The 12,647-nt window shown below is 40.7% G+C and overlaps 1 protein-coding gene across 6 annotated transcripts in view; it reads right to left on the bottom strand.

The window, feature by feature from the left end:
• The window catches only part of MTAP (methylthioadenosine phosphorylase), an 83,216-nt gene that overhangs the window by 39,109 nt on the left and 31,460 nt on the right, over window positions 1–12,647 (bottom strand). For all 6 annotated transcript variants that reach the window (XR_013272167.1, XR_013272166.1, XR_013272165.1 and 3 more), the window contains 2 exons: window positions 3,025–3,127; window positions 1,653–1,892 (listed from right to left, as the gene is read on the bottom strand). Coding sequence is in view for 3 of the 6 variants with exons in the window: in XM_077475162.1 (XP_077331288.1) it covers window positions 1,653–1,892; window positions 3,025–3,127 (343 nt within the window). In the remaining 3 variants the exon portion in view is untranslated. The remainder of the gene's footprint in view (window positions 1–1,652; window positions 1,893–3,024; window positions 3,128–12,647) is intronic.

The raw sequence follows: 12,647 nt of genomic DNA on the forward strand, positions 1-12,647 counted from the left end.
CTTCTTACCATGTGATCAGCTGTGACCAATCATAGCTGATCATTGTGTGAACCAGGAAGTACTGGTAAACGGCATTCCTCGGTTCACGCTGAAAGGGAGAGCCGATCAGTGGCTCTCCCTGCCAGGGGGGGGGGGGGGGGGGGGGAGTCTGTGCTGATAATCAGCACATTGATTATCAGCACAGCCCCATCAGATGTGGAAAAAAGGTACCAAGTCAGTGCCCCCTCAAGATCGCCTATCAGTGCCAATTTGTGCCCACCACAGCTGCCTGTCAGTGCCCATCACAGCCGCCTGTCAGTGCCCATCACAGCCGCCTGTCAGTGCCCATCACAGCCGCCTGTCAGTGCCCATCACAGCCGCCTGTCAGTGCCCATCACAGCCGCCTGTCAATGCCCATCACAGTCGCCTGTCAGTGCCCATCACAGTCGCCTGTCAGTGCCCATCACAGTCGCCTGTCAGTGCCCATCAGTGCTGCCTGTCAATGCCCATCACAGCCACCCTTCAGTGCCCATCAGTGCTGCATATCAGTGCCGGCCTTTTTAGTTTGTTTAGCAAACAATAAAAACCCCAGTGGTGATCAAATACCACCAAAAAAAAGCCCTATTTGTGGGAATAAAATAATAAAAAATTAGTTTGGGTACAGTGTTGCATGACCGCGCAATTGTTATTCAAAGTGTGACAGGGCTGAAAGCTGAAAATTGTCCTGGGCCGGAAGTGCCTGGTATTGAAGTGGTTAAGGTAAAAAAAAAAAAAAAACTTGGGTGTAGCTTCCCCCACCAATACTTACCTGAGCCCTATCTAGATCCAGTGATGTGTATCAGAACAGTAGCTCTCCTGGGTCTCTCTCTCCTCACTGGCTCAAGCAGCAGTGAGAGCCAATGGCTCCTGCTGCTGTCAATCACAGCCAGTGAGTCAATGAGGAGACAGCGGGGGGTGGAGCCGAGCGGCACTGTGTGTGTGAATGGACACACAGAGCATGGCTTGGGAGAGAGTCTGCTTGAGTGCCCCCATAACAAGAGGCTTGCTACTGGGGGCACTCAGCAGGAGGAGGAGCCAGGACAACAGACAGAGGACCCAAAAAGAAATGGATCAATGCTACTCATGCATGCAAGTATAACATGTTTGTTCCTTTAGAATCACTTTTGAACAAGTTTCTGTAGCTCTAAGCACTGTGGAGCAATTTATTCCTAATGTTTACAGCAGAATAAATAAAGATATCCTTTCTTAGCAGCTCAGCTACCCCTGCACCACATCCCAATAGTGACTGTCTAGCTTTCTAAATCCTAATGTAAAATGTGGTGGGGAGCAGAGTGAGCAGAGATATTTGTTAAATGTGACTACTGAGGATGCATGAGGTCAGCAAGGGTTATTTTACTTTTCATAAATGCCTATAGCCTAGTTGCCAGTCCACTTTTTAAGCTGATTTTGTTCATGTGAACTTCAGGCTGTCAGTGCTCAACATTAGCACATCAGAAATTCTCCCTCAATGTATTGCATAAGATCCAGGGTATTCAATTAGTTCTGTTAATTTCATATCCACTTATACTTTTCTTTTGGAACGCTCTAATTTTCATAAATCACTACTAACATACAGTGAATACATTTACCATGCATGCAGTCAGTAACATGTACATAGTTGAGTATTGACATACCGCTTCTTCGTGTTCCTTCCAGCAGTCATAATCAGTCGCCATTGCAACACTGGCATAACAGATCCCAGCTTCTTTAGCCAGGACTACTTCTGGAACAGTGGTCATATTAATGACATCAGCACCCCAAAGACGAAACATGTTACTTTCTGCTTTGGAGCTGAACCTCGGTCCTTCTATGGTAACCATTGTACCCTTTGTATGGAATTTAATACCAAGTTTTTTGGCAGTGTCTATCAACACCTACAAGACAAGATTCTAAAATAAATATTTGTAGCAGTTTTTCCATTTTTTTATATCAATAGAAAAATATACGGTCATGTTTTTTTATGATACAAGATACAGCATTTCATCTTTTTCTGCTCAAAAACAAATATACAATGGCGAAAAAAGCACAAACACCTTGGAATTAACTGGTTTTCTGCAGTGATTGTCATAAAATGTTATTTGATCCTCATCTAAGTCACAGCAATGGACAAACACAATGTGCTTAAAGCTGATAACACACAAACAATTCTAATTTATCATGACTTTATTGAACACACCCATTAAATGTTCACAGTGATGGAGGAAAAAGTAAGTGAACCCATGGCCTAATTACTTGAAACCTAATTGGAGTCAGTAGTTTGCACACCTGGAGTTCAAATAATGAAATCAATTAGGAGGTGTGGTTGAGGCTCCATTAACACTTGTGCGACTTGTTATGCCTTGAGCTTTTAAAACCACATTAACCTGATGGAGATGCTGTGGAATGACCTCAAGAGACATGCTGCAAATGTGTCTGAGCTGAAGCAGTTTTGTAAAGAGGAATAGTCAAAAGTTCCTCCTGAATGATGTGCAGTTCTGATCCAGAGTTACAGAAAGTGCTTTCTTGAAATCATTGCTCCAAAGGTTTGACCAGCTACAGCACAGGTGTCACACTGACGGTCCTCCAGCTGTTCACTACAAGTCCTATGAGGCATTGCAAGGCTGACAGTTACCAGCATGATTCCCACAGGCAAAGGCACGATGGGACTTGTAGTTACGCAACAGCTGGAGGGCCGCCAGTTTGACACCCCTGAGCTATACAGTAATAACTCCAAATGTTCTTTTACTTTTTCCTCCAGCACTGTGAATTTTTAAATCAGTGTGTTCAAGAAAGACAAGAAATTCAATTTTTTTTGTGTGTCATCAGCATAAGCACAATGTGTTGTTCCATTGTTGTCATTTAGAGGAGGATCAGATCCCATATAATGCCAAAATTACTACAGAAAACCAGTTAATGCTAAGGGATTCACAGCCTTTTTCTTATCACTGTACATGAGGCCTAGCCCCCTTTCTGACAATCAATGGGATATACTCAGTAATATTTGTTACATACGATAGGAGCACTCACCTCTCTAGTCTTAATGCAGAACGGCTCAGCCATAGGAATGTGACAAACACCTGCCAAACAGTTAGGTCCTCCATCATAAAAGGTCTGCTCTCTTTTGGTAGTTCTGTAATCAGAATGAGAATACATTAACAATCTTACAGGGCCAAGCCACACTAAAGCAATTTGTAGTAGTGCACGGAGAAGTGAAAAATTTAATATATAAATATATATATATATATATATATATATATATATATATTCCCAAACAATTACATATTTTCTGAAAGCAGAGGCGCTGTAGAATGAAATGGTGACAGTTGCAAATTTTTTATATTGCACAATTTTTGTGCAACTGTCTACTGTATATTTTTTTTAGGAAAAATACACTAAAATGAATTTTAGTGCACCCAAATACAACACAATTTTTTTTAGCAAAATATTAAAGAAGTGGTTGTGTCAAGTAAACCGATACCAAACAGGCCATAAATTGCATGCATCCATGAAATAGCAAAAACGTCAGTACCCAAAATTGTTCATTAGTCACATTTTAACCGCTTGCCGACCGCTTCATGCCGATATACGTCAGCAGAAGGGCTCGTACAGGTAAACTAACGTACATGTACGTTGCACTTTAAGAGGCGGCCCGCGGGCATGCGCTCCGCGAGTCGGGGGTCCCATGGACTCGATCGCCGTGGGGATACCCGCGATCATCTCACGGAGAGGAAGAACAGGGAGATGCTAAACAAGCATCTCCCCATTCTGTCACTATCACTACTGTGATAGGGAGCAGAGATCAGTGATGTGTCACACGTAGCCACGCCCCCCCACCGTTAGAAACACTTCCCAGGACACACTTAACTCCTTAACTGCTCCCTAGTGGTTAATCCCTTCACTGCCAGTGGCATTTACACAGAAATCAGTGCATTTGTATAGCACAGATTGCTGTATAAATGGCAATGGTCCCAAAAATGTGTCAAAAATGTCCGATGTGTCCGCCATAATGTCACAGTCACGATAAAAATCGCTGATCACCGCCATTATTGGAAAAAAATTTTTTATATAAAAATGCTATAAAACTATCCCCTATTTTGTAAACACTATAACATTTGCACAAACCAATCGATAAACGCTTATTGCGATTTTTTGTTACCAAAAATATGTAGAATACGTATCGGCCTAAACTGAGGGGAAAAAAATGCAGAGGTGATCAAATACCACCAAAAGAAAGCTCTATTTGTGGGAGGAAAAAAGGATGTTGATTTTGTTTGGGATGCACGTCGCACGACTGCGCAATTGTCAGTTAAAGTGACGCAGTGCCGAATAGCAAAAAGTGCTCTGGTTAGGAAAGGGGTAAATTCTTCCGGGGGTGAAGTGGTTAAAAGACTCTACAGGTCATCTGTTTATAGTTTACAGCAATATGTGTTGTGCAACCACTGCTTGCATACACAAGCAGGCCTTACATGCGTGTTTGCAGTCATGTGTATGTGCAGGGCACCAGGGTTGCTTTTATTTTTTATTTGTTAATTTTATATTATAACAATTTACATTTTTAACACTTAACATTTAGATTTTTTGCTATCACAAGGGAGCCAACAAGCCCTCTATGTGACAGCATTGACAGGTTCTCTCTTTGGACAAATCAGGGGTCTACTACACCTCTATTGTCTCCCCTGCCCTCTGCTAAAGCTAATCAAGCCCAAGACTGTGCTTAATCAGCTTACTAAGATATTCTAGCTGGAATTCTAACAACTCTAAACCCATTAATGCTAAGAGCAGAGCGTTTTAGGGTTCAATGATTGAACGATGGGGAAAGGGGAGAAATGAGGGTACCTTCACAGTTCCATGAACATGATCCTGTGGCTATAGAGCAGTGGTTTCCAAACTGCAGCCTTTTGCCTGCCTTTATACGGTCCTTGGAGATTCCTCCTACAGATCTAAAATCCTATTACACCCACTGATATAAATGTTGAAACCTTATTTCCGTTAATTGACAATAATGATTGGTCACTATTCCTTCCACTGATACCAATGGGGCAATATTTCTTCCACTGACACCAACAATGGGACACTATCCCTTCCACTGACACAAACAATGGGGCACTATTGCTTCCACTGACACCAATTATGGATCACTATTCCACCCACTGACACTAATGATAGGGCACTATTCTTCCCACTAACACCAACAGTGGGACACTATCCTCCCCACTGACACCAGCTATGGGGCATTATTCCTCCTACTGACACCAATGATGGGGCATTACACTGACCTCAATGATACAGCATTATTCCTATCACCAATATCTATTAGGAGGCAAAATTCCTCCGCCTACTGACCACAGCACTGACCATAGTCCAGCCCCCCCCTCCCCCCCTAAAGTCTGAAGCACAGTAAACCATTTAACCACTTCGCACCCAGGCCAATTCTGAAATTTCTCTCCTACATGTAAAATTCATAATTTTTTTGCTAGAAAATTACATAGAACCCCCAAACATTATATATGTTTTTTTAGCAAAGACCCTAGAGAATACAATGGCGGTTGTTGCAACTTTTTATCTCGCACGGTATTTGTGCGGCAATTTTTCAGACATTTTTTTTCCGAAAAAAAAGTTTCATGCTTTAAAAAAAAAAAAAACAGTAAAGTTAGCCCAATTTGTTTGCATAATGTGAAAGATGAAGTAAATAGATACCCAACATGTCACGCTTCAAAATTGCACAGGCTCGTGGAATGGCTCCAAACTTTGGTATTTAAAAATCCCCACAGGTGACGATTTACATTTTTTTACTGGTTACATGTTTTGCGTTACAGAGGAGGTCTAGGGCTAGAATTATTGCTCTCACTCTAACGTTCGCGGCGATACCTCATGTGTGGTTTGCACACCGTTTTCATATGTGGGCGGGACTTACGTATGCGTTCGCTTCTGCGTACAAGCTCACGGGGACAGGGGCGCTTTAAAAAATTTTTTTATTATTGTTAATTTTACTTTTATTTTTTTAGTTTGACACTTTAAAGATAAATAGATTTGATTACTTTTATTCTTCCTATTACAAGGAATGTAAACATCCCTTGTAATAGGAATATGGTGTGATCGGACCTATTTACAGTGAGATATGGGGGTCAATAAGACCCCATATCTCACCTCTAGGCTGGGAAGCCCAAAATAAAAAATAAATAAAACGATCACGGCTTCCCAGCCGAGGCGGCGCCGTTATTTGAATGCAGAGGCCGGGCATGACGTCATAACATCGCGGTGAGTTGGTAGAAGCACCGGACATCATTCGGATATCAGCATTTTCAGCCGTCGATTCCCTGCACCATAAGAAGGATCATAGCGGCTGTTCTGCCACTTGATCGTTCTTACAGGCGGCGGGAGGGGACGCCCCCCCTCCCGCCGCCTGTAAGAATGATCAAGCGGTGGAACAGCCGCTATGAACCTTCTTATGGTGCAGGGAATCGACGGCTGAAAATGCCGATATCCGAATGATGTCTGTAACCTCAGGCATCATTTAGATATAGCCCCGGAAAGTCGAGGCCGTCCCAGGATGCCCTCCCAGCGCGAAGTGGTTAAAAAAATTTTGGAGACCCCTGCTGTGGAAGATCACTTTCACATTAAAGCATTGCAGCACTACAGAAGGTTTATCACCTTAATGCACAGAATGCATTAAGGTGAAAAACCATGAGGGTTTACAACCCCTTTAAGCACGATACTGCAGTTATGATCTTGTTTTAATCCCTTGAGTACCAGAACATACAGTCAGGTCCATGAATATTGGGATATCGACACAATTCTAATCTTTTTGGCTCTATACACCACCACAATGGATTTGAAATGAAACAAAGAAAATGTGTGCTTTACCTGCAGACTTTCAGCTTTAATTTGAGGGTATTTACATCCAAATCAGGTGAACGGTGTAGGAATTACAAGTTTGTATATGTGCCTCCCACTTTTTAAGGGACCAAAAGTAATGGGACAATCGGCTGCTCAGCTGTTCCATGGCCAGGTGTGTGTTATTCCTTCATTATCCCATTTACAAGGAGCAGATAAAAGGTCCAGAATTCACTTCAAGTGTGCTATTTGCATTTGGAATCTGTTGCTGTCAACTCTTAATATGAGATCCAAAGAGCTGTCACTATCAGTGAAGCAAGCCATCATTAGGCTGAAAAAAAAAAAACAAACCCATCAGAGAAATAGTAAGAACATTAGGTGTGGCCAAATCAACTGTTTGGGACATCCTTAAAAAGAAAGAATGACCCAGAAGACCACAGAAAACAACTGTGGTGGATGACCGAATAATTATTTCCCTGGTGAAGAAAACACCCTTCACAACAGTTGGCCAGATCAAGAACACTCTCCAGGAGGCAGGTGTATGTGTGTCAAAGTCAACAATCAAGAGACACATGCTGAAGACAAAACTGAAGGAAGGGAAAATGCCCAAAGAACAAGCAGGAACTGAAGACAGTTGCAGTAGAGGCCTGGCAGAGCATTACCAGGGATGAAACCCAGTGCCTGGTGTTGTCTATACGTTTCAGACTTCAGGCTGTAATTGACTGCAAAGGATTTGCAACCAAGTATTAAAAAGTGAAAGTTTGATGGATGATTGTTAATCTGTCCCATTCCTTTTGGTCCCTTAAAAAGAGGGAGGCACATATACAAACTGTTGTAATTCCTACACCATTCACATGATTTGGATGTAAATACCCTCAAATTAAAGCTGTAAGTCTGCAGTTAAAGCACATCATGTTAAATTCATTTCAAATCCTTTGTGGTGGCGTATAGAGCCAAAAAGACTAGAATTGTGTCGATGTCCCAATATTTATGGACCTGACTATATATAAATGTACCTTGGTAGACAAGAACTGTATCTCATCCAATTGTCTTTGAATTTGTTTTTATAGGCAAAAATCTGCAAAATTGATAAAATGCATGCAGTTTATTTAAAATCCATTTTTAGAACAGAAATGCAAATGAAAATAGGTAATGAAAATAACATAGGAGTTATGCTTTTGTGAACTGATCCTATAGTGTTAACTTTAAATACATAAACAGAGTGTGATATGAATGCCAGTCTTGTACTTTCATACATTACTCTTTTATTGCAGTTTAAGAGATAGCTGACACAGCATCAGTTGTACAGTGTCCCCTCCCTGGAACTGGCTTCTCTTCTGTCAGAAGAGACAAGTCCAGGCATGCTTTAGACAGAGGAAATCAGGCAGGCATAATGATTATACATACTTTTTTCATTAGCAAGTGTTACATTGATACAGTAAATACATTTCCCCTTAAAGGAAATGTATAGTATTTCAATTAGTATTATAAATATTGCTTTTCATGTCAGTATCATGTAAATATTTTTATCAATGTATGTTTAACCACTTCACGCCCAGGCCAATTCTGACATTTCTCTCCTACATGTAAAATTCCTATTTTTTTTTTATAGAAAATTACATAGAACCCCCAAACATTATATATGTTTTTTTAGCAAAGAACCTAGAGAATACAATGGCGCTCGTTGCAACTTTTTATCTTGCACGGTATTTGCGCAGCAATTTTTCGAACACGTTTTTTTCAGAAAAAAAAACAGTTTCATGCTTAAAAAAAAAAAAAAAAAAAAAAAAAAGTAAAGTTAGCCCAATTTGTTTGCATAATGTGAAAGAGGAGGACACGCCGAGTAAATAGATACCCAACATGTCACACTTCAAAATTGCACGCGCTCATGGAATGGCACCAAACTTTGGTATTTAAAAATCCCCATAGGCGACGCTTTAAATTTTTTTACTGGTTACATATTTTGGGTTACAGAGGAGGTCTAGGGCTAGAATTATTTCTCTCGCTCTAACGTTCGCGGCGATACCTCACATGTGTGGTTTCAACGCGGTTTTCATATGTGGGCGGGACTTACATATGTGTTCGCTTCTGTGTGAGCTCACGGGGACAGGGGCGCTTTACATTTTTTTTTTTTTTTTTTTAATTGTTAATTTAATTTTGATTTTTTTTAGTTTTACACTTAAAAAAAAAAAAAAAAATGTATGACTTTTATTCCTATTACAAGGAATGTAAACATCCCTTGTAATAGGAATATGGCACGATCGGACCTATTTACAGTGAGATATGGGGTCAATAAGACCCCATATCTCACCTCTAGGCTGGGAAGAATAATAAAAAAAAAACGATCCTGGCTTCCTAGCCAGATCGGCGCCGTTAATTTGAATACAGAGCCTCCGAACGATCATAGAGACTCCGGGGATGATCTGGTCCTCCGGAAATCTCTATGGTAACTTGCTGGGGCCGGCCGGTCCTGTGACCGACTCACCGATGGAAACGGTGAGTCGGTACAAGCACCCGAGGACAGCGGGGGGCGTCCCCTCCCGCCACCCAGAAGAACGATGAAGCGGCGGAACAGCCGCTATGATCGTTCTTATAGTGCAGGGAATCGCCGCCGGAAAACGGAAATATCTGAATGATGTCTGCGGCCTCAGGCATCATTCAGATATAACCACCAAAAGCCCATGACGTCAATAGACGTAGTATGGGCGCCAAGTGGTTAATATCTAACAACTTCCAGACCGCAATATGTACATATACGTCATCTGTTTGAAGTTTTATACCAGCTTGATGCCTGCAGCTACAGGCATCGACCTGGTATTTTTTTGTTCAGCCAGCAGTTCTCCGTTTGGTCAAATAGATCCTAATAGCTAATTAGCTGCTGGATCACTTTTAAAGTGGCAGGAGGTGTTGCCCCCTCCCACCACTTTCTGCTCTCTCTAGGCTCTCCTGTCCTCTAAAGAGCAGAGGAGAAATCGGAGGCCCAATAGACCCCAGATCTCTCTGTAGAGGACCTGTCACCACACATGAGGCATCATTGTAAACGCTACAGTGGGAGAAATGATTCTAGCACCAGACCTCCTGTGTAACTCCAAACTGATAACCTGTAAAGGCTTTTAAAACATTGCCTATGGAGATTTCTAAGTACCACAGTTTTTCACCATTCTACGAGCGTGCACAATTTTAAAGCAAGACATGCTAGGTATCTTCTTACGTGGGTTAAACTATCATCCTTTATTTTTTTTAAAACGAGTGCTAAAACAATTGCATTGTGCTTTTGTGCCTTAAAAATCAACAGTGTTTTTTTTTTTTAAATGCATTTGAAAAAAATCACTGTGCAAATACCGTGTGATATAAAAAAATTGCCACACCCACAATTTTATTTTCTAGGGCCTCTGCTTATATATATGCTAAATATGTATGATGTTAGCGTTTAAGTAATTTTCTATAAAAAAAAATTACAGATTTTTAAATGTAAACAAAAAGTGTTAGAATTGGCCTGGTTTTAAAGAGGAACTGCAGTGTGCTCACACAATTTGTAATAAAACATCTTTGCCATTCTGAAGCTTCCCTCCAACCACTTTGCATATATATATATATATATATATATATATATATATATATATATATATATATATATATATATATATATATATATATATATATATATATATATATATATATATATATATATATATATATATATATATATACTGTGATTCTGTACTGTGCTGCAGAAATCTCCCTCCACCAAGTCTGGCTGCAATCATTTGAACTGTGGGCAGCTGAAGCTACTGCCTGTTCACTTCCTGGATTTACACAGACACACACCTCCAGCTCTGCAGCTCTCATTGGCCTCCTTATGACTCACCCCCCCTCCCTTCCCGTCAAACTCTCACGAGAGTGAGAGAGAGCTATGCATGATGTCATAAGCCTAGGTCTTTTTACTGTGGGTGGCACGCATTTGCGACTGTTACGTGGAAATGCAGGATCATATATATATATATATATATATATATATATATATATATATATATATATATATATATATATATATATATATACATACATACACACGTGATCCTGCGCACAGCGGCCCCCCTTTAGCAGTAAAACTGCTATAGGATGGTTTTAAAGATGTTAAAGTGGCTAATAAAGATATTGTTTCTATGCACAGATTTTATATGCTCAGGCTCCGTTTCCTGCTATACACAGTGCTAAACAATGACTGTTTGCTGAGCCTGCTCAAAGTACAATAAAATGTATCAACTGACCCAATGAAGATCTGGCTTTTTGTTTTTTGTTTAAAGGGGATGCCTTTTTCTGTGGATTGCAACCTGCATTTTTTGCATTACTATCCTAGGTTGGAATGCCTCCCTCTTCCCCTGCCTGATGCCTCCTGGGATTAGTCATGTCATGTATCCAAGGAGTCTTTGAGGTTGTGTAGAGCCCACTGTGCATGAGTAGTGTAGCTTCATCAGGTATCATGGTATATCTTGATTGTAAATGTTCTGGAAAACAAAGTGGAATTGAACACAAAACCAAAAATGTGATAGATGTGGTGGCTGCATTACTTTCCTTTAGTTAGGCTTTTTCCCCCTCTGTTTTCACCTGGTGAGCGGTCCAGTAACACAACTCCTGTATTAGAGTGCCTAGACTCTGGATTAAGGAGCACAGAGACACTTTTCAACAACAGCATTGTGTGTCTGGGAGGGTAGTGCTCAATATACTAGTAGATTTACACTAAATAAGAGTTAAACTCCAGCTAGCACTTTTTTTGCAGTTACAGCAAACAGTTAAATTAAAGCTGTAATTAGAGCAGTGTAAGAACATCTGTCAGTGTGTTTGTCTTGACCCCTTAACTGCTACATCTGCAGCACAGCTTGTTCTACTGAAAACAACAGACTTACTGGCTGGATCAGCAGGTGAGAATAAAAGAAAGCAAGCCGAAAAAAGAAAACCAATGAAGTCCCATGCCATCCTCCCTTCTTTCAATTGCAAATAACTTTGCCAACCTTTGTAATAGCAACGTAATACTGTAGTGTCATCATAAGAAAGCCAGTACCACACATTTCTTTTATAGTTTTACATATTTTGCCTATAGATTGCATACAAGATAGACCTTTTGCAAACAGCACTCTAATGCAATGCACCCTGTGCTAATGTCCTTTAATTGTACAGATGAGGTGTTCTGACAGTCGTTAGCGGCCCAAGATCTGTAGTGTAAGTTCAACCTAATTCAGGATCCCTTTAATGCCAGTCATATGACTAAGTGCTATTACTTTGTCATGTAATAGTAGCCAATGGGGCTAAGTGGACTGGTGAGCTATTTTAGTGATGATTTAGATGATTATTGTGAAATGACTCCAAGTTTGATTATTAATTTTCTAGGGGTTTTTCAGAATTACTCTGTGTTGTAGTGCTCTGCTTTGCTCTGTTATTTAGGCAATTTGCTGCTCTGGCAGCTTATTCATATGAACAGATTGCCTAAGCCCTTGTACACATGGTTGGACATTCCGACAACCAAATCCGTTGGATTTTGTCCGAAACTGGTGTTGCATACACGCGGTCGGACAAAGTTGTCAGAAAATCCGATCGTTCAGAGCGTGATGACGTTATTTTGTTACGACGGGACTACGTTCAGGCTAGTAGTCAATATCTTTGGTCTCGTAATTTGATCTGAGCATACGTGCCACTTTGACCGATTGGAATTCTCTACAAACGATCCGACAAAGTCCGATCGGATCATGTTGTTGGAAAATTTCATAGCCCAGCTCTAAAACTTTGTCGGTCGGATATTCTGACGGAAACAGTCCGAT

The sequence above is a fragment of the Lithobates pipiens genome, unplaced genomic scaffold (assembly GCF_037356315.1).
Source record: "Lithobates pipiens isolate NorthernLeopardFrog02 unplaced genomic scaffold, aLitPip1_a1.2 Scaffold_13, whole genome shotgun sequence".
In the NCBI taxonomy this organism is placed as follows: Eukaryota; Metazoa; Chordata; class Amphibia; order Anura; family Ranidae; genus Lithobates; species Lithobates pipiens.